The sequence below is a fragment of the Accipiter gentilis genome, chromosome 4, assembly GCF_929443795.1.
Source record: "Accipiter gentilis chromosome 4, bAccGen1.1, whole genome shotgun sequence".
NCBI lineage: Eukaryota > Metazoa > Chordata > Aves > Accipitriformes > Accipitridae > Astur > Astur gentilis.
The window spans coordinates 40,610,952-40,638,718 of NC_064883.1; the positions used below are offsets into that span (position 1 = coordinate 40,610,952).

Genomic DNA, 27,767 nt, shown 5'->3' on the forward strand with positions numbered 1-27,767 from the left:
AGTGCTCGTTAGCTGACACACAGCTTCCTTTATTTCAGCCTTTCACCTCCTGATAGAAGAGCTTTTCAGGTAGGGCTCTGGGTTGGTTTCCTGTCCTGCCTCCTTTGGCATGTGCTGAGCGTGACTTTTCCAGAAGCAGGAACGGTCTGGGTCCGGAGACAACGTGGATCAATCAAACTCATATGATGCTTGAGCACTGGTGGGAACCTGAAGTCCATGAGCTACGGGTCGCAAACTTGTAGGCTTTCAAGCTCCTATGGTTTTATTTTGTATATAAAATATATGCAGTTAGGCTTTCCTGTTGTCATATGATTTAAACCAAAATACTATGCCGGATTAGGCACAGTATCTTAGAAGTGTTCAAGAAATGGTGCTTTAACTGGTAACACACACTAGTCTAAAGCAATGTGGCTGTACACAAGTTATTGGTGTTAGTATAAGATACTAATGATATGACCCATTGTGCTTTTCAGTGAGTTATTCTGTATCCAGGTGTTATTAATGCTGTAAGTAAATGTAAGGTTTCACTGTATTAAAAATCACAGCAGAATTTCTGGGCTTGGCTTTTCAAACACTGTAAAGGCTTCCTCATGTGAATAGCTCACTGAGGGACTATTCATAGCAGTAACTGCTTCTATCAGCTCCAAGGATTTCTATTTTATTTTGCATAAACCTTGCCATACAGACAGGACAGGGAGCAAAGCATCTGTCCTACTAACATTACCGAATTCAACTTTTTATAGCGGATAATGTTGAAATATGGGTGTGGAGACAGATGAGTCAGAGGTGGCAATCCGCAGAGGGACTTCAGGGCAGAAATGTACGGTTATTTCTTACTCCAGAATCACATTTGCCTGGAATTGCTGTTACACCTTTTTTCCCCACAGAAGATGCAACAGGAGCTGAATTTACTTCCCTGCTTGCAAAGCATCAAACCATACTTTTCCTCCTACATTTCTGCTGTTTAAAACGAGCAGAGTTACTTTAATCTTCTTTTTTTTAACCCTTGTTAAAAACACAGGGTTTGTCAGTCTGGCAGGCTGGGTTTCAGCATTTTGTATGACTAAATGTTAAATTCTTGCTACTGTTTAGAGTATTCGAGCCTGGCAGTTATCTGTAGATGTCTGACAAACACTAGCTTGTCTTCAACTGCTCTCACAAGCAGCTTTGCTTGATTTCTGTGAGGATTTTTTTGGCAGCCACTTAGATCTAAGAATACATTATCAGCCTCTGTCCAGATCCCTGTAACGTGTAAACCAGGCTTGTACCCACGCTATCTGGAGGGAGCGGTCTGTGGAGCAGCAGCAGCAGAGATGATCCAGGGTTATGGCGAGCATTTCGGCAGCTGTGGTTGTCTTTGCCCCTTCGTGGAGAGCATCTGTGGCTGCTCAGGTCACCAGCATGGACCCAATGCATCCATCAAGTTGATAAAAGGAAAAAAAAAATTGGTTGAGGCAAAGCTGCTCCTCTGTCCCAGGAGCATGAGCACCCAAGGCTCTTGCTGGGGAAGGGGAAGGTTTGAATTCATCCCTCTGGCCCTCAGCCATGCTTTGGCTGGTTTAGCCCGTCTCTGCCCCTGTCCTCGCTGCTACGGAGGCCAGCGATGTCCCTTGCAGAGCCTCTCTGTGGCCTGTCCTCCCCAAAGCGCATTTGCCCAGTTGTATGGAGACCTTTTGCCTCCATGTCTGGTGGGTTTGGCCATGACAAGAAAGTATGTGCTAAGTTCTCAGTGAAGAGCAAGAAATGTAAAAAATCAGGTTTAACCTCAGGGTCCCTCACTTGGGCTTGCTCTAAGCCCAGGTGTCTCTTTGCTATTGAATGGTATAATATTTATCCCGCTACAGCAAGACTGCCAAGCCACGTGGCTTGGCAGTCAGACATGCACGTGGATTATTCTTTGGCATATTTAGAGAGGCACACCTACCAGGCATCATGCTTACCCACATTTGTAATCATCTTGATTTAAACAAGAAGGATTACAACATTCAGTTTTCAGTTTCAGGCTGCAGGAGTGATTTCAATTAATTAAATGGCACCAGGACTAGTTTGGGAGTTGTGTGAACACGTAAAATCAAATATAAGGGGATCGTGGAAAGGCATCTCAGTGTGGCTGTGAAATGAGTGAGACGCCTTCACAGCCCCATTCTGTTATGCATTTGGTGGTCAGGATTTAGAGCAGTGCTGTTATATGTAGTGGCAATCAATTAGATAAATATTGTATGAATTTAAAAATATTTCCACTGTTTATAGGATTCCTCTTGCTGGCTTCTTATAGCGCTGAATTCCATAGTCCTTCCACTAACGCACATAAATACTCTTTGTACTGGCTGGTGGGACCGTAATTATGCCTTGTCGTTCTCCACATTATTGGTGTATAAATCCTTCTGTTTCCACTGGTGATGTTTTTTGTTTGTTGGTTTGGGTTTTTTTTAATATTGTAGGCATTAAATCTGCCTTTCTACCTTAGTTTCTTTAATATACCTTACGGGACATCAGAGAGAATGGCTTTGTTTTCTTCTTTTTCTTGGACATGGCTTTATACTGAAGTCCCCAAAATTAACTCTTCTAAGACACAGTATAGTTTTACTCATAGGAAATGTGAAAGATGTCCAGCCTGGGTTTCTACATGTAACGGTTGCAAAACTGGGCTCTAAAAACCCAAGTTATGATCTTTTTCCCCTAATTTATTTACGTACATGTGTACACATGTGCAAGTACACACAGGTACAGGCGGCTGGAAGGTGGCCTGTAAGTCTAGTAATTAATCAAATGTCACAGCCAAATGAAAATACTATCCCTGGCCATAACCTAGGTAACACACATTGCTATAGAAACCTAATGCATGCATGGAAAAGACCAACTGTACTTAAGGAGGGGGAAAAAAGCCAACCCTGAATACAGTAGTTTAAGTTCTTTTGAATTTTAAAATATTGGGGAGTAAAAGTGGCAAAGACCGTGCAAGCCAGATGTGAACAAATTTCTTTGGAAGTTACTCTGAGGCAGGGACTGCACGAGCAGATATATAGAATAAGTTGCTAACTTATCTGGAGTCTAAGTAAGGTTCACTGGAAATCTCTCCATTGATTTTTATTGGGAATTAGATCAAGGCCTTTGCTTGTGACTGAAATGAGACAAGGAATCAATCACAAACCATTTCTCCTCTCCTGAAGTACAGCTTCACTTATGAACAACAATGATTAAACGTATTACCCTATTGCCACTTTTTTCATCAATTTTGAAGACGTGGAGCACATATTTCAGTGTTGCTAAGATGATGCAGTAGTCTATTTTACATTTCCCCAGTATTTTTTGTGTAAAATTCAAGAGGCTTCATACATATTCATAGCGTCACATAGCAAGTCATAAATCACCGCTGTGTGTTAGGTAAGAAATGTCGCTAGCATTCACAGAAAGGGAAGCAGAATCAGAGGAATCAGCTTATTTGCTGTAGGAGCTGGTATCCTCTTTAATTTCCCTCCTTTTTATCACCTACACCATTCTTTCAATTAAACATTTTACAGGTATTTCTGATCAGTGATTTTTGTGATCATAACTCATAAATACTTACTGGTTTTATGAACATATTATGTACAATGTGAGTCTGATTCTTGCTTTGTAAATAGGTACAAATCGGAGTAAGTCGAGATATTTCTTTTTCATATGTGTGTATAAATGAGAAAAGAAATCAAAAGCAATTTATGAATCAGAATTGCCAAGTCTAAATTTGTTGCAACTTATTGAATCCATAGTCTTTAGTGTCCCTGGCTTCTGGAATCATGTTACTTTATGAAAGCTTTCATTTTCTTTCTTTAAAAAAAAGGAAACAAAAATAAAAGCGCTTTTTTTTTTTTCCCCTTCCTTGGAATTTTATAGCCCCATCCAGGTGCAGAGAAATATTGGGAAGACTTAATGTCTCAAAAAAGAAAATGCAGATAGGAGCCCTGACATTTATAGGTTTAAATACCATGGCACTTTGAAGGTTTAGCTGGTGATTTTTTGTGGCATTTGAAACCAGTTTTACTGATGAATACAATATGTACATACAAATTTTGTGCTCATTACAGTAGGACCATATGCACTAAAATAGCTGTATAGTTACAATGTACTTTTGTTTATTTAATCCTGGGACATATCAATGGAAAATCAAGCATCTAAAGCAGAAGTTAGCTTCATTGTTAGAGCTGCATTTCATGCATAGCTCTAGGCGTGGTACTTTTTGAAAATACTGCCTCTTGTTCTTGGTTGTGCAACATTCAAGCAAGGTAGCTGAACCGCGTGTGATGCCAATAAATGAATGAGTTAAAATTGGATCGGCTTGTAAAACATGTACGTCTAATCCAGTGTTTTGGTAGCTCTGCTGTGGCCATATCAAGGCCACTTATAATAACACAGCTATTGAAATGCTGGGTTATATTTACATTCTAGGTGAGGAACAGCTTGTTGGTGTTGCTATACCGTACTCGGAGTGCGAGATGCAGCGTTTGTGCCAGCGGATCTGAACATACCCTGAGCAAAACAAGGTATTTGGGACCAAGGTTAGCTTGGCCACTCTATGGTGTTATGGCCAGCAGAAGCTACATTATTCGGAAACAATGGTCTTCCCTTCTGTATGTAGTAGATCCACACACCCTAAGAATCCAGGCCCAGATTAGTTGCATTGGCTTATTAATGTATAAATGACCCCCTGTGAATCCCAGAGGGAGGTTTTTTGGAGAAGCGTTGAACAAGGGCAGCAGCTCAGTTTGGAAATCACAGAAACACCCACCCTTATCTTGAGCAGAATGGCTGGGGACATTTTTAGGCCTCCTCACAGAAATGGAGATGGACCCCAGCATCCTCAGCCAGAAAGAATAAAGTCTACATTAGAGGCAAGGCATAAAGATCCCCTGGGGGTAGGACTGGAACAGGGGGAAATGAAAATAGTGCACGTGCTTTATTTTTGAAATGTGTATGTTTTACAGCTGCTAATGTAAGGAAGAAGGTTTCGTGACATTTCAGTAAAATCCAGACCATCTGTTTCTGTCTGCAGTGCAGACCTGTGCACTGCAGCTTTCCACTCGTGTGGGAGAACTGGGAAGTCCAGGTGCCACTTGGAGTAAGGAGAATCTGTTTCATTATCCAAGTGGGATGAAATATATAGAAGATGGAAAGCAGGTCAGATCTGAAAGCTCCCTAAAGCAAGACAGTTTGTCTTTAGGGAAAAAAAAACCCTAAACAAACAAAGCCATGATTAGCCACATTACAGACTAGAGGCATCCCATGTGTTACCATCATGATAAGCATGTGCTTTTCCCATGAATTTCTGTGCCACATTCTGTTTTACGCGTTATCTGCAAGTTGGCTTCTCGTGAAGCCAAATATTTGAGCAGGAGTCATCTCCATGGTGTTAGAGGGGTCCAATTAGCAACCGAAGTGCAAACAGGGGCAGCTGAGTCAATGGCAGAGGTTGACCCCAGCAGCCTGCCAGGAAGGGGCAGCTTCGCATTCCAGCTCGGCGCGGTGGGAACTCAGCCAGCCCTGGCTGCCCAGGAAAAGTCATGAATTAATGCATCTCTCTGCCGAGGAATGGGGATATGCTGACGGCATTGCTGGGGCCTCTCAGAAAAGGAAGGTAATGGACTAGTTTGTGCTTCTGCCCCCTGTTTGAAGAGCAACTTTTAGCCACTGGGAGCATATAAATCATGGTTTAATAAACCGAGATGTGTAGGTTGTTATTTTGGTCTACATCTTATTGCGGATAATGCTCTACATATTTGATGTAAATGATACAATGGGTCTGACTCCAAAAGCGAGTGTGTAGCTCAAGGGATAAATTGCATCTGTGTTCTCAGGGGAATGAGAAATTCTGCTCTGATTAAGTCTAATGGAAGCTAATTTCTGCAGAGCCCCATATACTCTACTACTGATGTCTTGCCTTTGTCGAGTTTTGTTTTACATTATTAATTAACCATACTGCTGTTTCCAAGCACTTGAGACCCCTTTGAAGTTGCAGTTTGATCAACTGATATGCAGTGTGCTACAGGTATAAACAACCTTACTGCATTAAACTGACACTTTAAGTAGTTCTGTGGCTGGAGAACTTACCTAGGAAGAACTTCTCCATGCTGAATCATGACTCCATGTTGCTTTAGCAAAGCCTCCACCACCAAATGTTGGCTTTGGTCTTTAAAAATGCCTCTTGTTCTAAGCAAATGTATTAATCACTTTTAAGAGATGAAATATGCATTGCCACATGTTTTAAGGCAGTTGTATTGGCAAATAACTTTCTCTGCACAGAAAAAGCAAACTGCAGCCTGGAAGGGATCTATAAAGTGGTTAATAATCTGCTGTAGAAGAGCTCTATCATGAGGTTTTTGGCTTTTTTGTTTTTTTCTGCAAAGCGCTCAGTAGTTTGGGATGGCATAGCTGATCAGCGGTAATATTGCAGAGCTGAAGGGACATATTTGTAGTTGATGCCAATTCTCCTGGGATCTGCAGAAATCTGGCTCTGTGCTTTCAGCCATCTGACCTTCCCACACTTCGGCAAGCACCAGTTCATGCATAGGTGATGCTACCGGTCGCAGAGAGGATGATGGTGAGAGCACATTGTGCTCCTGCTTCCTCTTCCCCAGCAAATCATGAGAGCAGGAGCACCATGAATGCCGGGATGCTCCCAGCAGAGAAGGCGAAGGAGGAGGTTTGTTAATAGACTCCCATAATCCCCATGGGGATATAGGAGGACATAGCAAAGTCAGCATTTTCAGCACAAATCGGCCCTGTAATCTTCACGAGGGAATGAAATCCCCCCCCCCCCCAGGAAAGCACCTGGCGCCCAGCAAGGTCCTTGTCTCTGCTACTGATGTTGTCAAAGACACTTGTTTTCTGCCAGTGCAATTGCAGGATTATTTCCAAACTTAGTCCTGAATTTGGGTCCTGTTCATCAGGTGCTGGAGGAGGGATCGATGGATGCAGAGGAGGGGTGGGGGAAGAGAAGAACTGGGCAGAGTGCAGCTCTGGAGAGAGTGGGAACAGTAAAGAAACACCTGCAAGCAGCAGGAAAGGGGACCCTCGCCCTCCTCAGCATCGTTGCTCAGTAAAGAGGAAGGAAAGCCTTCTGGGGAGCCAGAAGAGCCCTTGACTAAAGGTTTTGGATCTGCCTGAAAGGTCTCTGGGAGAGCCCAGAGCTGAGTAAAGGAGGGATGACATGGCCATGGATGGCTGTGAATATTGAGGCATTTCCTGCACCCTTCGCTTCATTTATATTGCTGGCAGATAGTTTCCTTGTGTTCAGCACACATTTCTCCTGTCTTGGTTTAATTTAGTTGAGGTAAATCCCCTGTGTCAGCCAAACCAAATGGCTCCAAGTGCAAGAGAAGAAAGCCGACGGCTCCTTCGGGAAGGGGAGGAGCAGAGAAAGGAGATCGAGGGAAAGGACTGAGCCAGTTTTCCTTGATCACGTTGTGGCACGTGACCGGGAATCACAGGGTCCCCACTTGCGTGTCCTCCCATCTACAGCAGCCGTCCACATGTCTGTCACACTCTGACACTGGATCTGCAGCAACTGTTGCTTCAGCTGGCTGCTGGCATGTATTTATCATCACTGGTATTGAAAACAGAGCCAGAGCAAAATGTCATTAAAACTCCAGCTTTAGACATCAGCAAGAGAAAAATGGAAAAGGATTCATCAACGTGAATGAAAACAATGTGATACATATTCTTTAAGCACAGGTTTGGGATATTTTCTTTTGGATTTTGATTGATTTCAGGTGACAGATCAAAGGAATGAAATAAGATACAGTTAGTAACATATTCTATTGTTCCTGCATGGATTTATTTCTACACATTTCTTGCATGCTGCCACTGTACATAGGTGTGCGGTGGCTGGGAGCGCTTTCACCACTGGTGGGATACAGGGCATGGGGAAGGAAGGTCATCGATTAGAGCCGTCATGTCTCAGCAATGACAAAATTACATAATTATGTCTGTCAGGGATCCTTTTTCCAATTGCATACTGCTGAGGGCCTAGCAAAGGTTGTGCCTTGTTTACCTTGGCCATTTTAGTGGCTAAGCCCGCTCTGGCTGATACCCTTTTTGTTTCTGTAGCACTCACCTCCTCCTGCGGCCAGCTGTGCCCAAGCCCCCCATCCAGGTCTGATTATTTTCCTTCACATTAAATAGTTTTGATTCACTGTCAGAGCCCTTTAATTTCATTGTGGCTTTGTTCGCCGAGACGAAGCAATGCAGAGTAACACAAATAATCATATTTTTGGTGAAACTGCTCCCCCGGCTCCTGAGCTGTCAACCTTCCTGCTCTGCTTGCCCCATACCAGTAGTACCAGCACACCCAGCTCCTGTCTCATCTTGGTTTAATCCTACTACCACTCTTGCTGCCACAGTTGAATGGAAGTCAGTGCCTTCTCCAAAAACTGTGTTTGCTGGTCTTAACCCTGTAAAGTTTCAAGTCTGTGCTAGGAAGTTGCTTTCACCCAAACTCCAGGACTTTGTGGGGTGGCAGAACCCGGCACAATCTGTGTTTGGTATAGGGCTGAGCACTCCTTTTGCATCATTGGGACAGACAGGGCTAAAGCAAATGCTGTCAGAGATCCCACACTTGGCTCCGCATAGTGTGAATACCTTGGACGTAAGCTCTGCAAGGCTAGCGGCCAGCCACGTGATGGTCCAGAGGTCTCAGCTGGCCTGGGCTGGTGTTCAGCTTGTACCAGCCGTGGTCCAACACTGATACAGCTGAGTTTTTCCAAGACAGATCCTGTTCAAGTTCAACAGAACTTCAGGGTGATGCTTCATGTTCAATCCTGCATCAAGAAAATAGTGTCGGCTAAATACCAGCTACCTTCCACAAAACAGTGATTGAATTGCTTTTACAGTGGTGAAACTTTGACAGAGTATATCTGTTCTATCAATGCAACAGTTTAAAAAAAGAGGGAGAAAAAGAAAAGCTTCTTGGGGCCACAGCTTTACAATGTGATAGAACAAGTGGTGCAAATGAACTGCTGAAGCCCCCTGATGTGACAAGAGCCTGTAAGGATAAATCTTAGGGAAACATTTGGAGAGCCATGAGTGTTATTCAGTACTATCCTGTCCTCTCTTGAAAGGAGAACATTGCAGAACTTCCTGATGTTCTTTGCAGTCAATCTGTAAGCTTTTGGTAGGAGTTACGGATCATATGTTCATGCTGTCTCTGCAGTGTCATCTTCTATTTTTCTGGAGGTGTCAGGAACATAATCAGCTGTCAGAAAAAAGAGAGGCTCGGGAAAGCAAAGGATGTGGTTTTCTTGGCAAGTACAGTCTCCTCATCTTATGTCCTCTGCATCTGGACTGGAAGGACCAGACACCAATCCCCTTTCTCGTCTGGTTTTTGCAAGACCTGGCTCAGCTAATGAGCTATCAGCCACAAACCCTTATCTGGATGGCTCTTTAAAGCCAGCTGGTCTTTTACCATCTGACTGATTCATTTGTGTTGAGCAGCAGCAGATGACTCTCAGCATCAAATACATTTTTGCCAATGTTCAGTAGACTAGGGTAATAGATGTGGTTTACTACTTGCAGAAGTGCCTGAAAACTTGTCAAAGGTCTGTTTGTGGAGGCAGATTCAAACTAAATGGCTTTCTGAGTGGGAGTCCTGGGTATCTAGGGGATATGCAGGGATTGGGGTAGTGATGCTCTTGTCCAGAGCTGCCCATGCTTCGAGGAATAGGTTGCAGCACTGCCTTCCTTTAACAACTGAAAACAACCAGCTTTCCAGTGCAAGAGTTACTCGTTACAAGGAGAAAACAGCTCATAATTTATTTTCAGAAATGAGGTCAAAATAGTGCAGCTGGGGAGGGAAGTGACTGACGCAGCGGGTCGGTAATGAGATACAAAGCCTTTCCCTGCTAGGTTAAATCCAGCTTCAGTCAGCAGTGACTGAAATCTTTTATCATTTGACAGTTGTTCACCGCGGCCTTTGCGGTGTTGGCTTTGCTCCGTGACATCTGAGTCAGGACTTGCATAACCAGCACCCTGCTCCTGCATCGCACGGACCTGCGCAGGGGGCTGGGGCAGGATAGCAGAGAAGCACCCACTCCTCTTGCCGGGATCACCCTTGTCCTCCTGCTCTTCAGAAGGTTTTAGGTTGAACGTACTTTTTTTCCTGGTTCGAAGCCCTGAACCCTGTCTGTTTCCAGCTGTGTCGGTGGACAGGGCGGTGGGGTGGAGGTTGTGTTAATCATCTACTCTGAGTTGAAGAGCAGCATTAGAGCGGCTCTGCCAGGGCTGTTGCAGCAGCCTCACCAATTGCTCGATCTGGTCCTGACTGGTGAGGCCATCCCTTCCCCAGGAAGTCTGGTCCTGCCCTCGGGTTCCCTCCTCGCAGCCTTCTCTGAACCTCCTTTCCACGTCTGCCCCTGTGTACACAGATCCTTGAAGGTTAAAGCCTTAAATAAAAGGGCATAGGTGTCTTCTGTACATTGCCCTTCCTTGACCATTGTAGAATTACAAAAACCAATAGGGCAGACGGTCAGATCACTGCCCACAGGTTGTTCTCTAATACACATCTTCTAGGAATGGACGTAGCTTTCTTACTGATCCATCTAGGGAAGGAGATACTGAGATGAGATATTTAAGACCTGCTTTTCTTCTCTGGCACGTTAGCCAGTTGGAGTTGTTTCTGCTTTTTCCCCTTGTAGTATGTTAACATTCATATCATAGATTTTTCTGCATCTCTTATGTCTGAGCTTTCAGATATTGCCTGGTCCTAGTCAGAGAGGCAGCAAACTTGGAGGAAGGGCCTCTTCACATGTACCTGCTTGGAGATGCACTGAGCTTTTTCCTGATGCAGTGGAAGCACCAAGCACTCTGTTCACCTAACGTGATTTTTATGGCTGCTTAATTTGCCTAGCATCTGCAGTTTAAAGTGTGCTAGTCCTCTGGGTTTGTCTTGTACGTGAACAGACACGGCTCAGCCTTCCTGAGTCTGAGGACTGAAGCGATGGCTGTGAAATCCCTAGCCCACTCTAGAGTATTGACTTGAGTGTGAAATAAGGATAGTTGAGAGTGTCAGTGTGAACTGCCTGTCCACCGCTGATGGGCTGAAGTCTCCCAGGACTTAGAGAGACACCTGCAAAAGGATGAGAACTGGTGTCATGGGAGGGAAAGGCAGAATGAAAGGGCAAAGGTAGATCTCCTTAAATACATCAGATTTCCCCACTGAGGGAAATCTCTGGCATGAAGGTGTCCCCTGCTCCAAAGAGTCTGCTATTTAGGTACTCTCTTTCAACATGCCGAGTCCTTTTGCCTCCTACTGTTTTCATACACTTTATAGCAGGATGACAGCTCTGAGGAGTAAAACAAGCCAGGAATGTGACTGCTGTCACGTGCTGGAGGCATGCTCTAATAGTGACCTGGGATGGGCTGTGGGTTAAAGCTGGGCTTGGATGACAAGGGAGGGGAAGGATTTCCTGGAGAGGAAAATTGCCTGGCCAGCCCGTTGGAAAAATGTAAACGTGCTCTACTGAAGGGCACTTGTGCTTTTTCCTGCCAGGAGCTTGCAGCACCCCAGAGCTGGGTGTTGAGAGGAGGTATCAGCTGCGAACTGTTGTGCAGGCAAGCGAAGGAAGCCAGCCGGTGGCGTGCTTTTGGGGGTTGGTATTGCAGGTGCTCTGGTGAGTAGGCAAGTGGATGAGGAAGGTTTAAGTCAGCCTGCAAACAGAAGGTGAAATAAGAAGAAAAAAGGAAATGTGTGAGGGATTCCTCTAACTTATTCTAATAGCATCAGTCTCTAGTGGACCCGAAGTGGAGTGTTAGATGTAACATTTTAGCAGGAAGCGTAGAGAGGAGAGGAGATGCTTGGTCTGCAGAAGAAGGAGGCAGATCAGGAGTCAGGAAAGCATATGTGGCTGTGACAGGCACAGGCCAACCTTGCATCATGTAGTTGGTGCAGAAATACCAGAAATGTGTGTGGTCGATATAAACACTTGGCAATTCAGATATAAAATCAGACCGGGTGTTGGTTGATCCAATGCAATGGACGTCAGTGAAGTTTAGTCCCCTCCCGTGAGTTTGAATTTTACTATAGGCAGGTAAGGAGAATAAGATGATGGAGTTTAAGGGGCCTCCAAAATGATAGAATCATTAAATATCCCAGGGTGAGTGTTCATTTCGTCTAACTGATATTTATCCAGGTATGTGTTTACAGTTCCGTTTAGGCTTTTGTTAATAAAGTAGGGATTCATTTCTTGCTGAACTCTTTAAGTAGGATGGGCCAAAGTGGTTGTGGCTCTGTTGAGCATGTAGCATGCTGGCTAACCATGTTTGACTTGCACAGTTGTGGCATCACCAGCATCTAAAACTTTGTAGGCATACCTTTTAGTATACCTCGGGTAGCCTCTTGGGGTAACTCCTGGCTCCATCCTGAAGTTTTGAGGTACAGATGTGATATCGCTGCTCTTCAGCCTCATTTAATTGCTGGGTATCACGACAGTACTTACTTTATGGGTAGGGGTGTGGAGAATCACAGCAAGAGGACAGGGCTTCATTTGATTTTAAGGTTACCCAGCTTCTGTGCTGGGAGAAGAAAATAAGATGGTAACTGATTCCTCATATATGGAAAGTGTGGGCTTGCCAGTGGTAGATAAGTCCCTCCCAATTCAGGGCGTATTTTAAGTCTTGTGATATAGTTGTGGGTTTGGTACATGGCTGTGCAGCCACCTTCTCCCTTTTTTTCTCCCTTGTGCCCTCAGCCAGATCCTAGATGGACAGCTCTGTTCATAGCAATCGTTAGCAAAACTTGGGCTGTTGTTTTCTGTACACTTCAAGTGGTATAAACCAGCAATGCCACTGTACAAAGTGATTCTGCTTTCTTCCTGGCCCTTTTCCTGCTGCCCTCATCCTTGTGCTTGTGTTTGTACTGCATTGGGAGACCAGTCTGGATTAGAACTAACCAGAAGGACAGAGATCTGAGGTTGGTTGTAACCTACATCACTTCGAGATCTAATCGTGAAAGGCAGAAGAAAGCCGGTGTTGCGTGGATCATTTCATGGGAAGCAGAGGGTTAGTCTCAGAGCAGGCTAGTGTCTAGAAAAAGCAGCCATTTACTGCACTAATGTTCAACTAAAAGCATGATCCAGTACCAATGAAGGCAATGGAAATTATACTACCCAGTGGCATAAGGAACAGGAGCAGGCCCATAGCAATTTATTTTCAATCAAACAAGAGCCATGAAGTCATTAGTTATTTCTTCAGAAGGCTTTGGTAGGTGTGCTTAGAGAGCACTGTGTCATGTCTGCTGTGCCATGTGTGCACAAAAAGATTAATTCCCAGGTTAGCAAGATAGGAATTATGATGAGACAGAAGTCTGAGTCAGACACAGTGGGGAGAGGAAAATGCCACAGGCTGAAGCAGTGCTTGGACTCCTGTTGAATTTGAAAAGAGCTAGAATGAGGGAGATTTTTTGTTCTTTTAATAATGAAAAACATGAATTTCAGAAGCAAAGAAATGGCAAATTACAGCTTCATTCTCTAGCTACAGCTTTCCTGAGGATTTGGAGCACTTTGCAAATATTTAATTACTCTCACCTCAGTGCCCTTGTAAGCATTGCAGAAAATAACACAAAAGTAAAGTGTGCTGCAAGACTTGCAATCCAGCTGTAACTCTGATGCCTTTACTAGCACCTCTAGAGCTATTTTCTTCATTGTAAGAGTAGGAAACTGAGGCTAATGTGAACTGATAAATTAAATGGAGAGCAGGTCCCAGGACCTGAGTCCTGAAGACTCTGCTCCGACAGCCTTATAACCTGCTATTCCAAACCTCAGAAAGTGGCACAGTCTGAACGCCTGCCTTCTTGCTGCGCGGTCGTGGCTGTGTGCAGCATTACAGTACGCATTCCCCTGGCGCCAGCCCTGGGGCTTTCATGCGTACACTGTAAATGGATATCCTAGTGGTCTTTATGTGCATTAATATTCTGTCTTTCGGTTACACAGAGAGTAGATGTACTGTGCAGATGAAATCACCCACAGTGATTTCAGTGGGGTTCTGCAGGCTCGGATTTAGACTGTTCTTTTCATTAACTTGGACCTTTAATGACAGATTTGTAAAACGTTTGGGTTTTTTTTCAGTTTCTATGGGGTGTGTCTCTCCTTTAGCATGTTACAGAAATAAGGTACGTGGTTAAGGCACTGATGCAGAATAAGCAAGCTAAGAAAATCTTTGCCTCTGTTCCCTCATTTTTTACATTTACATTGGATGAGCATATCATAAATCATAGGAGAAGCAACAACTTACCCTATTCTGCAACCCCCCAAGCAGCTGCTTTTGAAAAACTGACATTTAGTGCAGTGATTAAGTATGAAATCCGTAAGTGTGAAATTAAGCATGAGAACAAGCAAGTAATTACTTCCAAACTTGTCTTTAGATGTTGTGCATACAACATTCCCCCTCCCACCTTTCCCCCCTTAATTTTCCTCCTCTTTGCCTCTCAAAATGTAAACCCTTCAGGTCGGGCCCTGTGTTATCTTTTATGTTTGTGAAGCACGTTGCACGCAGTGAGTGCTACCAGAAGCAAAACACGAACGATGATGATGGTAACTGTGCTTTGGAAGCTTTGCTGTGCAAAACCAGGGAGAGGGTGCCGGGGCAGAAAGCAGTTACAGCAGCCTCTAGCAGAGGACAGGGTGATGGAGAGACAGACAGTGCTGGCCACTGAAGTGTCACCAAAGACAGCCAGTTTGCAGCTTTCTGTAACGGCAGGGGAGCATTTAGCTCAGCTTGGCTCAAAACAGCAAAGAAAGCCTAGATAGGACAACTGAGGTTAATGTGGAAAGAGCTGTTAAATGTTAGCTTTAGCAGCCAGACGTCTCTGCTAAAATAGAAAACAAAAGTTATTTCATTAAAGCCTCTGAACACAAAGTACTCTGTGAAAGTTTAAATGCCAGGTGGTGTATTAAGTAAATAAAGTAGCTCTGCTGTAGGCACTGTTTCTCACAAGAGCCGGCTCTAACCAGCACATAGTACAAGTGACCATGTGAATCTCTGCCATGTGATGTAGTGCTATGCCCGGCTAACGTGCTGATATGGGGCTGGGAAGTCAGAGGAGACTTTTCTTTTAGCAGTTATCAGTATGTTGATAAGGGCCAACTGTTGCACGTGGCTTATTTGCATGGATTGGCTTATGCTCAGTAGTCATCTAGTTTGGATCAGAAAAAGAAACTCACGGTTTGCACAAATGTCATGTGTCTTTCCAGCACAGTTTGAATGGAGGTATTGATTTTCATTTTAGTGACTTTTTAGATAGGTATCATAGTACTGCGCAGTTAGCTTTTGCTATACCCCAGCAGTTACCCCCAGGCAGCGGTTGCAGAACGTCGTCTCCCATTATCGGCGGTCCTGGGTTTGTGTACAGCAGGAGCCGTTTTGAAGGTGGCACTCGTCAACTGCTCTGGCTCTGCTCTCAGTGGCAGGACTGCAAAATCAGCCAGGTGATTCAGAAAGTGAAAAGCTGGTATTTGCAAGCTTCTTGACCCCATGCTTTGTGGGTGATGGACACACAGAAGGATGAAGCATTCTTTGCTTACGTGTGCTTCTTATAGAGATGCACGCCCAAACCTCCTCCTCCTGCTTCTTGTGGTTCTACAGGATGTTTCCCCATCGTGCTGTTACCTGCTGAGGATCACTGCTAATACTTTGCTCCTATCACTGGCACTTGTGCTGCCGAGGTATTTGTTGCCTGTTTCTGACAGTGTGTGCTGGCCACAGCCATATGGTGCCTGGTAAAGTCTTGGTGCTGAGTCTCTCGATGTAATTACCATGCTGAGCTAATTGCTCATGCCTGGCTCAGGTACTTATTCAGTGGCTGCCTCAACCATGACCAGGACCTCTGCATTTATCACCTGTCAAGCTGTCAAACAGCACTGGAATGTGCATTTGGCTGTCTCAAAAAAAAAAAAAACAACCCCCCAAAAAAGCCATTCTTTGCCATCAAGCTCCTGGGTGATCTCTGTTTCTTTGCTATGAGTTAGCTGTCCACAGTATTCTCTCCAGTATTTGCAAGACAAAGGAGAAAGGGTGGCAGAAAATCAGGAGTTAGAAGCCAGGCTGGAGCCTTCCTGCCAATGAGAACTAGAAAAATCCCACTGGGAGGGATGCTCTACGCCAGGATTTCTGGTCTGTTTGCTGCATTTGGATCCCATGTATCTGTTGCTTTAAAAGCAACAAATTCATAATTGTATACGTGTCTGGATCCTATGTTCTACTTCCTGAAGCTTGCCTATAGCCCTAAGAGCCCAAGTTCACAGCCCTTGACAGCCACCTCTCTCCCAACCATTAGGCCCCCTGGTCAACTCACATACCCTGAGAGAAATTTGTCTGCTGAATAAAGGAAAAATGCAAGTCTGTTGAAAACAGTCAATGCAAACCCCAAAGCGATGAAACTCATCTAGTTGTAGAGAGTAACTGTTAAGAACTAAGTGTGAAAATGCAGAGTCACTGTGGAGGTTTCAGTCTCAAAAAGGTGCTAAGCTTGGGAGGAGAGGGTAGAAACCGCCTGCAAGGGTGCTCGTGCAGTGGGGCCAGGGGAGCTCTGCAGGGTATATCCCCCACGGATGGGAGCCTGTCGGACTGATCCAGCCTGACAGTGCAGAGGCGATGACTCCTTTGGTAACATATCCAGAACCTCGCAGCGCAGCCTGAAGAGGCAAAACAACACAAAACCGAAACCTCGCAAGGCCTGCAAAACCCCCTTTATCTGAGACTGGTGGTGTTAGCCTGCTTGCTGTTCCCAGGTGGTGGGTATTTAAAAAGCTCCTCTAAGGAGATGAAATACTATTTCGGTTATGTTCCGTAAGCCATGCTGACATAACGTGTCAAGTCTTTCCAGATTTGTCCAGTACATCTAACAAATGTAAGATAACCAACGTACGATTCTGGGCAAGGTGGAAGATCCTCTGACTAAGCAGCAGCGCAGGAGAAACCTGCAGTAAACCCTTGAAAGGATGCAGCGTTGGGAAGGTGTTTCTCCTGATCAGCCTTTCCTTATAAAGGGGCCTCGAGATCTTCAGAAAGAAGAACAATTCTCAAAATTTTACTAATTAAACTCTTCAGCTCCTGATTTTCTCAGTTTTACAAGGAAAAGGTGTTAGTTGTTTAGGCATGTAAATAGACCACAAGTGGAGTAGAACAGGCTGAATGCTGGAAACTGATACGGCTTTGTCTTTGGTTTTACAAAATGAAATAGCTTCTAAAGCAAAAGTTGGAGCTGTCAGGTTCAGGTATTTCTGTGGCTGAGACCACGTAAGGAGCGGTTTCCTTTACTATGTTTGAACTGATATAAAGAAAGTAGATTTTTTACTGCAAAAATATGCATTTCCCTGTGAAACTTTTCAGACAGTGTATGATATTTTAATGACTTAAAGTGTGTATTTTTCTCTTCCTTTGATTAATAAAAAAATCTGAAAGATGATTTTGGAAACAAGTAATCTTCCCATTGAATGGTGTAACAGCTACATGAAAAGACATGGAGTTGTTTCAATAAGATGGAAACAAATGTGCTTACTAATGCAGCTAAGGTAGATGCTGCTCAGCCGGAACCAGGGAGCTTAGCTGAAGGACTGGAAGGCCTGGCCATTACACGGGTGACGCTCTGTTGATCACAGATACAGGCTATATGCTTTGACAGTAGAAGCTATAGTTCTTGTAGGGCAGGAGGCATCCTGAATTGGTGTGTAAGTGAAAATGCTAGATACGGCAGGAAATTTCCTGGGCACTATCTGTCGTATTTTTTGCTACAGAACCTCAAGATTACTTTCCAGGCTTAGTTTTATGTATTTTTTTTAAAAATTAACAGCTATTTTACAACATTTAGTGTCAACATCACCAGTACTATTTGAATAGAAACAGCCAGTAGCCATTTACCTGCTGATGGGTTCATAGTCTTATTGCCATTAAGCGGCATTAAACTTCATCTCACATAATTTGCATCAATTTGCTTATGTGTCAAAATTAACACAGTATTGTGTCTGAAGAGTGAATCAGCTTAATGAACAGTCGGCTCAACTCAGATTCACTTGTGCTGCTAACTACTTAAAATTCAGCAGCCACAGCCTGCCGCCTTCTCTGTTTCGCTGCCAGCTGAAGAATGGAAATGAAAAGACAGTGTTGTCCTGGGAAGGAATCAGACAAAAAGTGTCACATGGAGCCACTGCAAATTGAAATTCCTTTTGTTTTTTCTGAGAAGTTTCAGTCTAAATGGTAAATTAATATATCCCTATATATAAACTTGGAAAGCTATTTCAGCAACAGCTTTTATGTGTTAGCAATGGAATTATCTGCGTGATTGGGCACAGGATGAGAGAATCCTGGTGTGATCCCTAGGAAGAGGTACACTGCAAAAGTGATTTGTATTTCATGGCCAGTAACTCTCACCACTTTTAGCAACTTCATCTTAAGTGCACAAATACAAAGGTAAAGTCTGAGAGCAGGCTGCTGGCTATATCCTTTGAGCCCTCAACAAGGGAGTGTGACTTTATTACGAACCACCTGAAGCCACCCTTTTGTAGAGGAGCATTAGCACATCCCTGCAATCCCGAGCAGCAGCATTTGTGGGCAGGGGCTCCGAAGGTTCATGGGGGCAGGGGGTGTTTTTCTTTCTGGAAAAGGGCTGATATAAAAGGGAGGCTTTGGCAGGAATCACTGGGCTGTGAGCAGCATCCTTCCTCCCAGCAACTGACAGATGCATCCTGCCAGGTCAGGCATGAAATGTAGGTGACAGAACTAATGTGGGTGTCACCCAGGGAATGTAGGAAATGTAGGAGGGCAGCCACCCTTCTTCCCTTGGGAGTACGCGAATGACAACGTAGCGCTTTATCCTTTCCTGTTATGGATCAGTAGAGGGCTGGTTTGGATCCGAATGCCCAAGTAGGTGGGTGGAGAACTTCATGCTGTGCAAAATAAGGGCTTTATTTAAAACGAATAGTTGCAAATACCTAGAGAAACAAGTGAAAGCAGCAACATTATCTTGATGTGTTTGTGACCAACTAAATACCAGCCAGCGCTGCGTGCTAACTTGGGCCAAAGCCATGGGCTCTGCTCTTACAGCAGTACTTTCTCAGCACTCTTGCATCCAACCTGTGATGTGCGGCTAGATCCCAGCTGACGTTGCTCAAATACAGACACAGAACTGCATGCTGGGCCATCACTGCGTGCCATCAGAGACAACACTGTCACAGGGAGGAGGCAGCCAGAGATAGCCTCATTTTGCTCAAAATTAAGGCTAGTGGTATTTAGTTCTGTTAGGATCTCACGTACATGTTCTGAATAAAGTTATACTATAATACGAAAGTTGTTTTACATTAATGCAATTTTGCACCATGTATGAATATATTCTTATGAATACTTATTCATATGCATATTCAGTTTTGCGAATGTTAGGACTTATGATTCACCAATTACGGAGACCACAAAGTTACCCTCTTTTTTCACTCTTGATTTTCCCCAGAAAGGAGATGCCAGGATGAATCAGAACAAAGCAAAACTCTCGGACCGTTTTAAAACTGGACAGGGACGATGAATAGAAAACAGAGGACAAAACCTTGTGTTAGCCAGTGACACAGTAACTGATCTGCTAGATTTTTTCTCTTTTATTTTTGGGTCTAAAATTCTTGGTTTGTGTTACAGAAAAATGAAGAGCTATTTAGATTCTCAACATGAAAAGATCACATTTCATTATGCATTTCATTGTCTGTTGAAAGAAACTTTAGCGTAAGAGATAATTACTTACCATATCAGTTCATCTTGTTATCAGAACCAGTAGATTTTGCAGCCAATCTCAAAGATTGTTTTCCAAAATCCTACATACATATTGAATTTTTTCAGCTTCATTATAGAAGACTCTAGAATTGTTGGCTAGTTTTCACTGCTTAATTGTTTTATACATACTTTTTCCAAAATGAACTATTTTCATCCATGGGATATAGCTGTATTTTGTATCTTCAATGGACTCCTTTTGTAGTAGAACAGAGCAACTACTGCACATACATATAACGATATATTTACACCAATGCTGCCTGTTCAGGTGGCAGTCCAATAGGATTAAAGTTAATACAAATTTCTGTTACTCCTGAACTGATTTTGGTCTGGGTATATATTACAGATTTTCATTCTTTTATGTGGCAGGCTTTTATAAAATACTTTGTAGGGTTTAGGATGTTGAGCTGTATCACAGCAGCCAAAAGTCTTTTGTTTTAATAATCATAAAAATAAGATTTCCTATGGGATTATTCTTTCAATCTCAGTATTGTACAAATGTAAATAACATAGATACCACAATAATGCTATGAGGTAGGCTTTTAAATACCAAAGATTGAAAAGCTTAATTACATAATTTAGTCAAATACCCTGCAAAATAATTATAATTTTCCCTCCACCTCTGTGCAGCACCTGAGTCATGGAAAAATTGGATCTCAAATATATTAGGGTGTGCCTGATGGTGAGTACTTTATGTTTTAAGTGCCTACTTGAAACAGTCAGTTCTAAGGCTGAGTGCTCCCAGGAAAGTTACTGAAGTCACAGATGCTCTTCATCCATAAAAACTCGTGACAAGTGTCCAAGGGTGGCACTGAAAAAGAGGTTCACCAACAGTGAATGTTCTTATAAAATGGAAACCACACTGTCTATCCTGGCTGTGCTGTTACACATCTATAATGAGGTGGCAATAGTTTTCATAGGATGTAAGAGATGTTATTTTCTTGGTCTCCTTTGATCCTCACCGTCCTGTGTCCTATAGATGTCCTCTGCACTTGGCAGGCCGGTCTTGTTAGGACAGTGAATATGTGGTTTCCTTATGCCTGGTAATAGCGCTTTTGGCAGAGCTTGTTGACACTGGAAATGGTTTTTTGCAGACTTGCTGAATACATCAGCGCACAGTGAACACATCCCAGCAGCAAGACTTTAAGGTCTAATGGTGTTTTTCTCCCTTTTTGTGGTTTTACATTCGCATCAATTACAGCCACCATCCACCTCAAACCCCAGTCTGAGTGCTCAGGAAACATTTGTACATCCATAAAAACACAGAAGAGCATCTTCCCCAGAACTGTTTATCTAAATTTGTCTGTAAGCAAAAACTGAACAGGCAAGTTAGGTGTCCTTTTAATCCTTCAAGATGTGGAACACTCCAGTCCACTGAAATCAGCAGAAGTTGAGGACATTCAAAATACCAGGATTATTCTTCTTGCCTCACCCCGTGGCATGTCACATTAGCCAACGTTTGTATCTGCCTACAACACCCAGTCTCCACTGGATCTGTGATTATTGCTGCTTGGTTGGCAGAGCTGCAGGTCTCTTTATGAAATGAAGCGGAAGTCCTTGGAGGGCAGCTGCAATTCTGGAACAGGACTGAAGAGAGGGACTGAGTAGGGGGTCCTTTTTGATTCCAGCAAAGCTAAATTTTTTCAGTGAGAGTTAGGATTTTCTTTGAAAGAAATAAACGCATTACACTGCACCACTAAACCCACTACAAATAAAACATATTAGAGCCTAATTATTTTGCAGATTTCTTGATGAGTGATTCTACTCTCTTAAAGTTAATTCTCTTCATATGTAAAAGCCATCAAGAAAGGTTGTTTTCGATGAAGACTGATAGGTAAAGAACAGTTACCTAAATTCCTCCTTAATTCCTTTAACCATATGGTAACTCTTCCCCAGGTATGTCAGGAGTAATAGTTTCTTAAAGTAATAGATCCCTCCCCAAGTTGTTGGATTTCTAGTCTTCTGAGTCTAGCATCTTAGTTATTACTGAGTTTTATTCTTACTTTCCATCAATACAAAGTTTTCTTTGAAAATGCTGTCTGTGAGGTAAAATGTGACACTGAGAGGTAATGAGTATAAAGTGAGTTGTACTAATGCACTTTACCCTGGGTTGGAAGGAAGGACCAGTAGAGGCTGCGTGTACACCAGTGCAAAGCTTTTGAATGGGAAAAAAATCTCTGGTGCAAAAATCTCTGGTGGAGCCTTGAAAGCTCACACCGAGAAGATGAGCTAGACTTATCATGAAGAAGCCTTATCATGTTCTCAAACACTTTTTTTGGGTGGCTTGGGATTTTATGCTTATTAAATGCTATCTTATCTGCTCCCTTTCGATGGACTTGAGTCCTCTCTGGACTAACTGATCATCTGCACAAAATCAGTACAAGAAGTGAACCAAATTCAGAGATCATATAGCCCACTTAAAAATATGTAGCTCTGTTCAGCCTTATAGTTTTTATGCATTTAAGTCTGTCCTGATTTATGCTGGCATAAGAGAATCATCCTTTGTTTGCTGACGTACATATAGATATAACAGGAAACACAGATGTTGTAACTTGAATTTTATAATTGGTTGTAGATGTCTGCTGTTTCTTAATGGATAATAAATATAGCTTAAATGATCTGTTTGATTACAATTCAGAACTGCCCTAAGAAAGTAACCAAAAATACAGCTGGGGTAGATAACAAGTGTCAAATAAAAACAGGATGCTCACGAGAGAAATGATCTGCTGCTGATATTGATTTTCAGCAAAAGATATGAATAATCTTTCTCCTCAAGGGCTGGGGAAAACAATTCTAGTTTGTATAAAGGCATTGCCAAGAGCGTTATAGAAAGCAGACTGAGGCTCGTGGGAAATATGCCCTGTTTCGTTTTGCCTCTGCTCCTAATTTTATTCTAACTGTTGGCTGAGATACTGTTAAAATAATGAAAGAAAAGAAAAAGCAACCATTAAAGCTCTTGAGCCATTTGCCATGAGACAGAGGTAATCCCGAGACTCACAGGAGTATTAAAATTATAACAATAAAGTAATACCAGTGCTGAGGATCATTTTAGAAATAAGCAATCAGATACGAGGTTAATACAACACGAATCTCCAGCACTCTTGTCTTGCCACTTGGCCTCCCTAAATGGATCAGACTGTTCAACCAGTTGAATGATTAAAAGAGTTTTAAAGGCAAGGCAGAGCAATTCCCTTTTATAAATGAGGAGGTGAGATACCTACTTTTAGTCTGGGGAACTGTGATGCAAAAATACATGTTAACTGTAAAGCTGAGATTTCTGTCTACTTTTCTTCTGAACTGATCTTTGGTAATTATTCTTGTTTACAGCCTCTGGCCTCTCCTCTTCTCCATCTACCCCAACACAAGTGACCAAGCAGCCCACGTTTCCTCTTGAATCCTACAAGCATGAGCCTGAGAGACTAGAAACACGGATTCACTGTTCTTCACCTCCAGACACAGGGCAGAGATTTTCTTTGCCTCCATCTCAAAGTGCAGCCAAGCCTCCTATCATGACACCAGCTCCCTGTGCTACCTCAAAACCAGTAAGTAAAGCATGTGTCCAGTTTTCCACTGGGAAACGTACAGGGTTGTGTGTTAACTGTTTCTTGTATTACAACTGGTGGGCTAGAGCATGTATGTCTGTACTGTGGAACAGAACGAGAACAATGTCATGGCCCTTTTACTTGAGACTTGTCTCAGCTTTCCCAGTATTCAGCTGACAAGGCACTAGGACTCCAAAGGTGGTAGCTCCCCTTTGGATTTACCCAAATAGGAACTCGTTTTTGCACTATTCTCAAACAAGTTTTGCAGTAGCTATGGATCCCAGCATACACTGCTGAGATGCCACTTTAGAGAAGGATAAAATTTTATTTAGGATGGTCTTTTATCTCCCTTATGAAAAGCTGATGAGAGAACTAGCAGCCAAGGAGAGCACATCAAAAAGAAATTCACAGTATGAGCTGCAGGGGTTCTGAGTTCCAGCTGCCTCTGGAGTCTGAGATGACTGAGACAGCTGGTGTCTAATGGCACTAGTTGCTATAACACCTCCTGCCCCAGCTCAGAGAGTAGAGAAAGAAGGGCAGCACTACCAGGGTATTTTTCCAGCCCCCCACGTAGTAGAGGTGACTTCATAAGGGTGGTTTCTTCAGCTCCTGGGAATGCATGAACTCAGCAGTTCCTGGGAATACATGAACTCCAACCTCTGATACTCCCCGCCACAACATCCGCGCTGCATGCCATTGTGCCTCCTGCCCTCACCCTCGGCCAGCCTGAGCCTCAGAGGCATCGGTCTTCTTCTTTTCTTTTCTCCTCTGCTTTTTTGCTCCTTCTTTCTTTTCTGTGTTAATTCCTTTGCATTGACTGTATCTTTCTGTTTACCATTCCCCTGCCTCATGGAACTAGCAGACTGTGATCTGTCACCAGAGTTAACTACCCTGCATGTGTCTTTCCCAGATTTTCTTCTTCATTTTTTCCCCTCAGAATATAAAATCTTTGACATTTTCTGTATCTAGAAATCTAGACCTGTAAAGGACATAAAGGTTCATGAGGTCTGTTTCCCTGTTGAACGACTACAAGTTCTGTTTCATTCCAGTTCTTAGTAATTTATTTAAAAGCGGGAAGTTTCCTCCCACTTGCCCATGGCAAAGCTGTTCCAGGATCTGAATATGCTAACATAGCAATCCCAAAACCCTTTTGCTTTTGTGTTAGGTAGCTCCACAGTAGCAGCAGCCATTCTTATGGTGAAAGTGTTTAGGTACATACTACTTTCAAGTCTTTCACACACATCCAGTAAAACACATGCCCTATTTTGGGGACCCCTTCTGTAATGGTTAGGAAGTCTCTGATTTTCAACCGATTTTTTTCATGGACAAGTTATGACCATTTGCTCTTATAATCAATAGCCATTTTCATTCATTGTTTGTTACATCCTGTTGTACAAGTAGCCAACCTTTGTTTTTCTAGGTTAAGCAAGCCAAGCTCTCCCTACAAAATACAGACTTTCTGTTCTGCTGCTATGCAAAAGTAAATAATTAAAGTATTAAATAAAATTAATGCTATATTGATAGTTAGGAAACTCCAGCAGTAACTTTTCTCCAGCCAACTCACTGCCTTTCTATGTAAGTAGTAGTCTTGGGATACATAAATTATGAAACTCAAAGGCTTGTAGGACACAAAAATATTTTTGGTAGGTTTCAGTCAATATCAGCCATATTATTTGCCTATGCATGTATTCGTGTTAGGCAGCTACAGAGGAGTCTTTCGTACCTATTAGAATTGAAATGGGGAAACAACATAATCTTAGCACATTCCACTGACTAAAAGACTGAAAAGTTTGTTTTGTTTTTAATTATTTGCTGATTTGGAAAATATGAAGTTGAGTAGAAGATGCCAGAATAAAGAAACAGAATTCTCAGCAAATATTTATCAACTGTTGTGTTTGTATATATGTACAAGAGAGAATCTGGATGGAAACTCAGTATGTCTGACTCAAATATTTCTCGTTCAGAAGATACAGTAATACATAGGATGTATAGCACCTGATTATCTTTGTTTTGTACCCGCTGTACTCATTTATATTTGAGAACAGTGAGTGTGCAGGGCTGCTAGTGAATCATTAGTTTTTTGGTTTACTTGGGAACAAATGTCAGCAGCTACAGATCTGTGAGGAACAGAGGATGTTTAATTCTCGACAGAAACCAGGGAGAGAAATTTGCCATGCTCTTCTAGTAGGAGAAACTGTTAGAGAAGAGAAAGGCTAAGTTTCTGCAGAAGGGCATGAATCTGAAGCTGATGGGTGTTCACTCAGGACTGTGTCTTTTGATCCCTATAAGTTATTTACCTAGCATTCCTTTACAAATATGACAGCAGTAGACCAACATTCTTGAGTACTGTATTTCAAACATTTATTGAGCTGTGTGTTAATAAATACATTTTCATAATACACATGCCATAAACAAATCTGTAAAAGGCAAACTCAAATTCTTGTTTACTTAGATCACCATTTCTTGGCATAACAATTCCAAGTATCTTAAAAACACACTATAAATTATATGACAAATGGTTTCATAGTGGCCATGCTGTTAGATGATCAGTTTAATGACAGGGAAGCTTCTATGTTGACTTATGAAATGAGAAGTTGACTCTTACCTACAGGGTTCTGTCAACTTAAATCCCATTTACTTATTACATTGTTTAACTAGTGATGATAATATGTGAGATCCCAGGACTATTCTAAATGATTCATGATTGCTATATATATTGCAGTAGCAAAGAGGAACCCTTGGACCCAGACCCGGAATTATTATTAAAAAAACCCACAGAACAGCAGATAACTATAGGAAGGTGCAGTATCAGGACTTGGAACTAACCTTAGCCCATTTTTATAATTAACTGCATTTGAAGCTGATTGTGTACTTGTTTTCTATATGTCTGAGACTGTGGCGCAGAATGGTTAAATCTGTTCAGTAAGAGAGAAGGCATGAAGGAAAGAATAAAAATATTTATTTCCCAGCAGATGTAATCAAAACCTTTCATGTTTTAGTAGCACTTAGAACAGTGTATGTTTTGATGTGACTTTTAAGCCTTAGATTCTGGTGAGGGGGATAAAAAGTGGGAGACAGTTCCTGACAGAGGGAGATCCTCCTTCAGTGAGTATCATCTCAACCCAGTATACAAACCTCAGCAATTAACCTCATGCTAAATGGATGTCTGTGATAATCACTAAGGTCTGGATTTATCCCACCTAACTTTAGAAACCTATCTGAGCTGCTTAAGTTGGGAGTATAGTAGCTCTAGTTGTCTCCGTATCCCACAGAGAGGCATTTGCAGGGGATGAATCAGATCTTCAGCCTTTTGCGCTGACTACATAGGGAGTGACTCCGGGTGTTGCATTTCTAACTGAGGCACTTGTTGGGTGCCCAAAGCTAGATGTGATGAGGCTGTGACACACTGTTGCAGCAGCTCTTACAGGCTTTCCTCTGGGTGTGTAGCTGTTCCTAGTGGTTGAGTTAGAAGGTTATAATGAGAAATTCAGCTGATAAGAGATCAAAGCTATACCAAAAGATTATCGTGCACTGCATTAAATGGGGAAGGAGCAATTTGATTTTTCACAGTATAGTTCATGACTCTGTACTTTGGCCTTGTGTTGTTTGGACTGTGTAACCTTCAGGCAGTAAGTGGTAAATGATAACTCTTCTCTAATGTGACATTACTAACTGTGAAAGGAATGTAGAGAGGTTGCAAATTCAGTAATGAACATGTTTGCCCTGTTTCCACTTTGCCCGTATTTTAAAGTAGAATGTAGTATGTTGAGTTTAATGTGGTTGTATTCTTTTCATTTCATCCTTTCTTCTTCTACTGATGCATAAGTCACTGTGAAAAAAGCAGTATTGCCTGTCTCCTGCAAACACAAGCATTTTTGCGGTACATCATTTCCTGGCCTTTATGGGTTTCCCCTTTCCCAGCATGAGAGGAGTCCAAGCCAGAGAAAGAAGATGCTAGCTCCAAACTGAGGAGTTGCCTTTGAGTTTTCTTTTGGTGACAAACAGGGTTGGGGCTTCCTCTGCTCAGAAGAAGTAACAAAGCCAGATCATACTTACAAATGGCCCTTTCCATATGATTGTGTAGTTAACCACTGTTCTCCAAATAACTTCTGAGCCAAGTGCTTTCCCAGAACGTTCTTAAAAAGAGGGCATCTCAGCCAAAAGGTAGTCTGAGACTTACTCTAAGCTTGTGTGAGCAAGTCCTGTTTAAACTGCAGATATAGCACTCAGGAGGGACTGAAAGAGTCCCGTCTGTATTAATTTTACACAGTCCTTGCTGCTTCAGCATATGGAAAAGGAGAGACGTAATGTGCAGCTGGGACTTTCTTCCAGTCCTAGCTACAGAGAGGGAAATAAGATTGTTTCTGCAGCTACCTGCTTGTTAAACAGTAGCACTTCCCTGCAAGACTATTCATGCTGTTTCTTAGCCAAAATGTAGTAAATTCAAAACCAGGG

The 27,767-nt window shown here is 42.7% G+C and overlaps 1 protein-coding gene across 1 annotated transcript in view; it reads left to right on the forward strand.

The window, feature by feature from the left end:
* PRKAG2 (protein kinase AMP-activated non-catalytic subunit gamma 2) overlaps positions 1-27,767 on the forward strand; it is a 226,409-nt gene that overhangs the window by 127,590 nt on the left and 71,052 nt on the right. Inside the window, exon 4 of the mRNA XM_049799132.1 lies at positions 23,098-23,312. Coding sequence (XP_049655089.1) covers positions 23,098-23,312 — 215 coding nt within the window. The remainder of the gene's footprint in view (positions 1-23,097; positions 23,313-27,767) is intronic.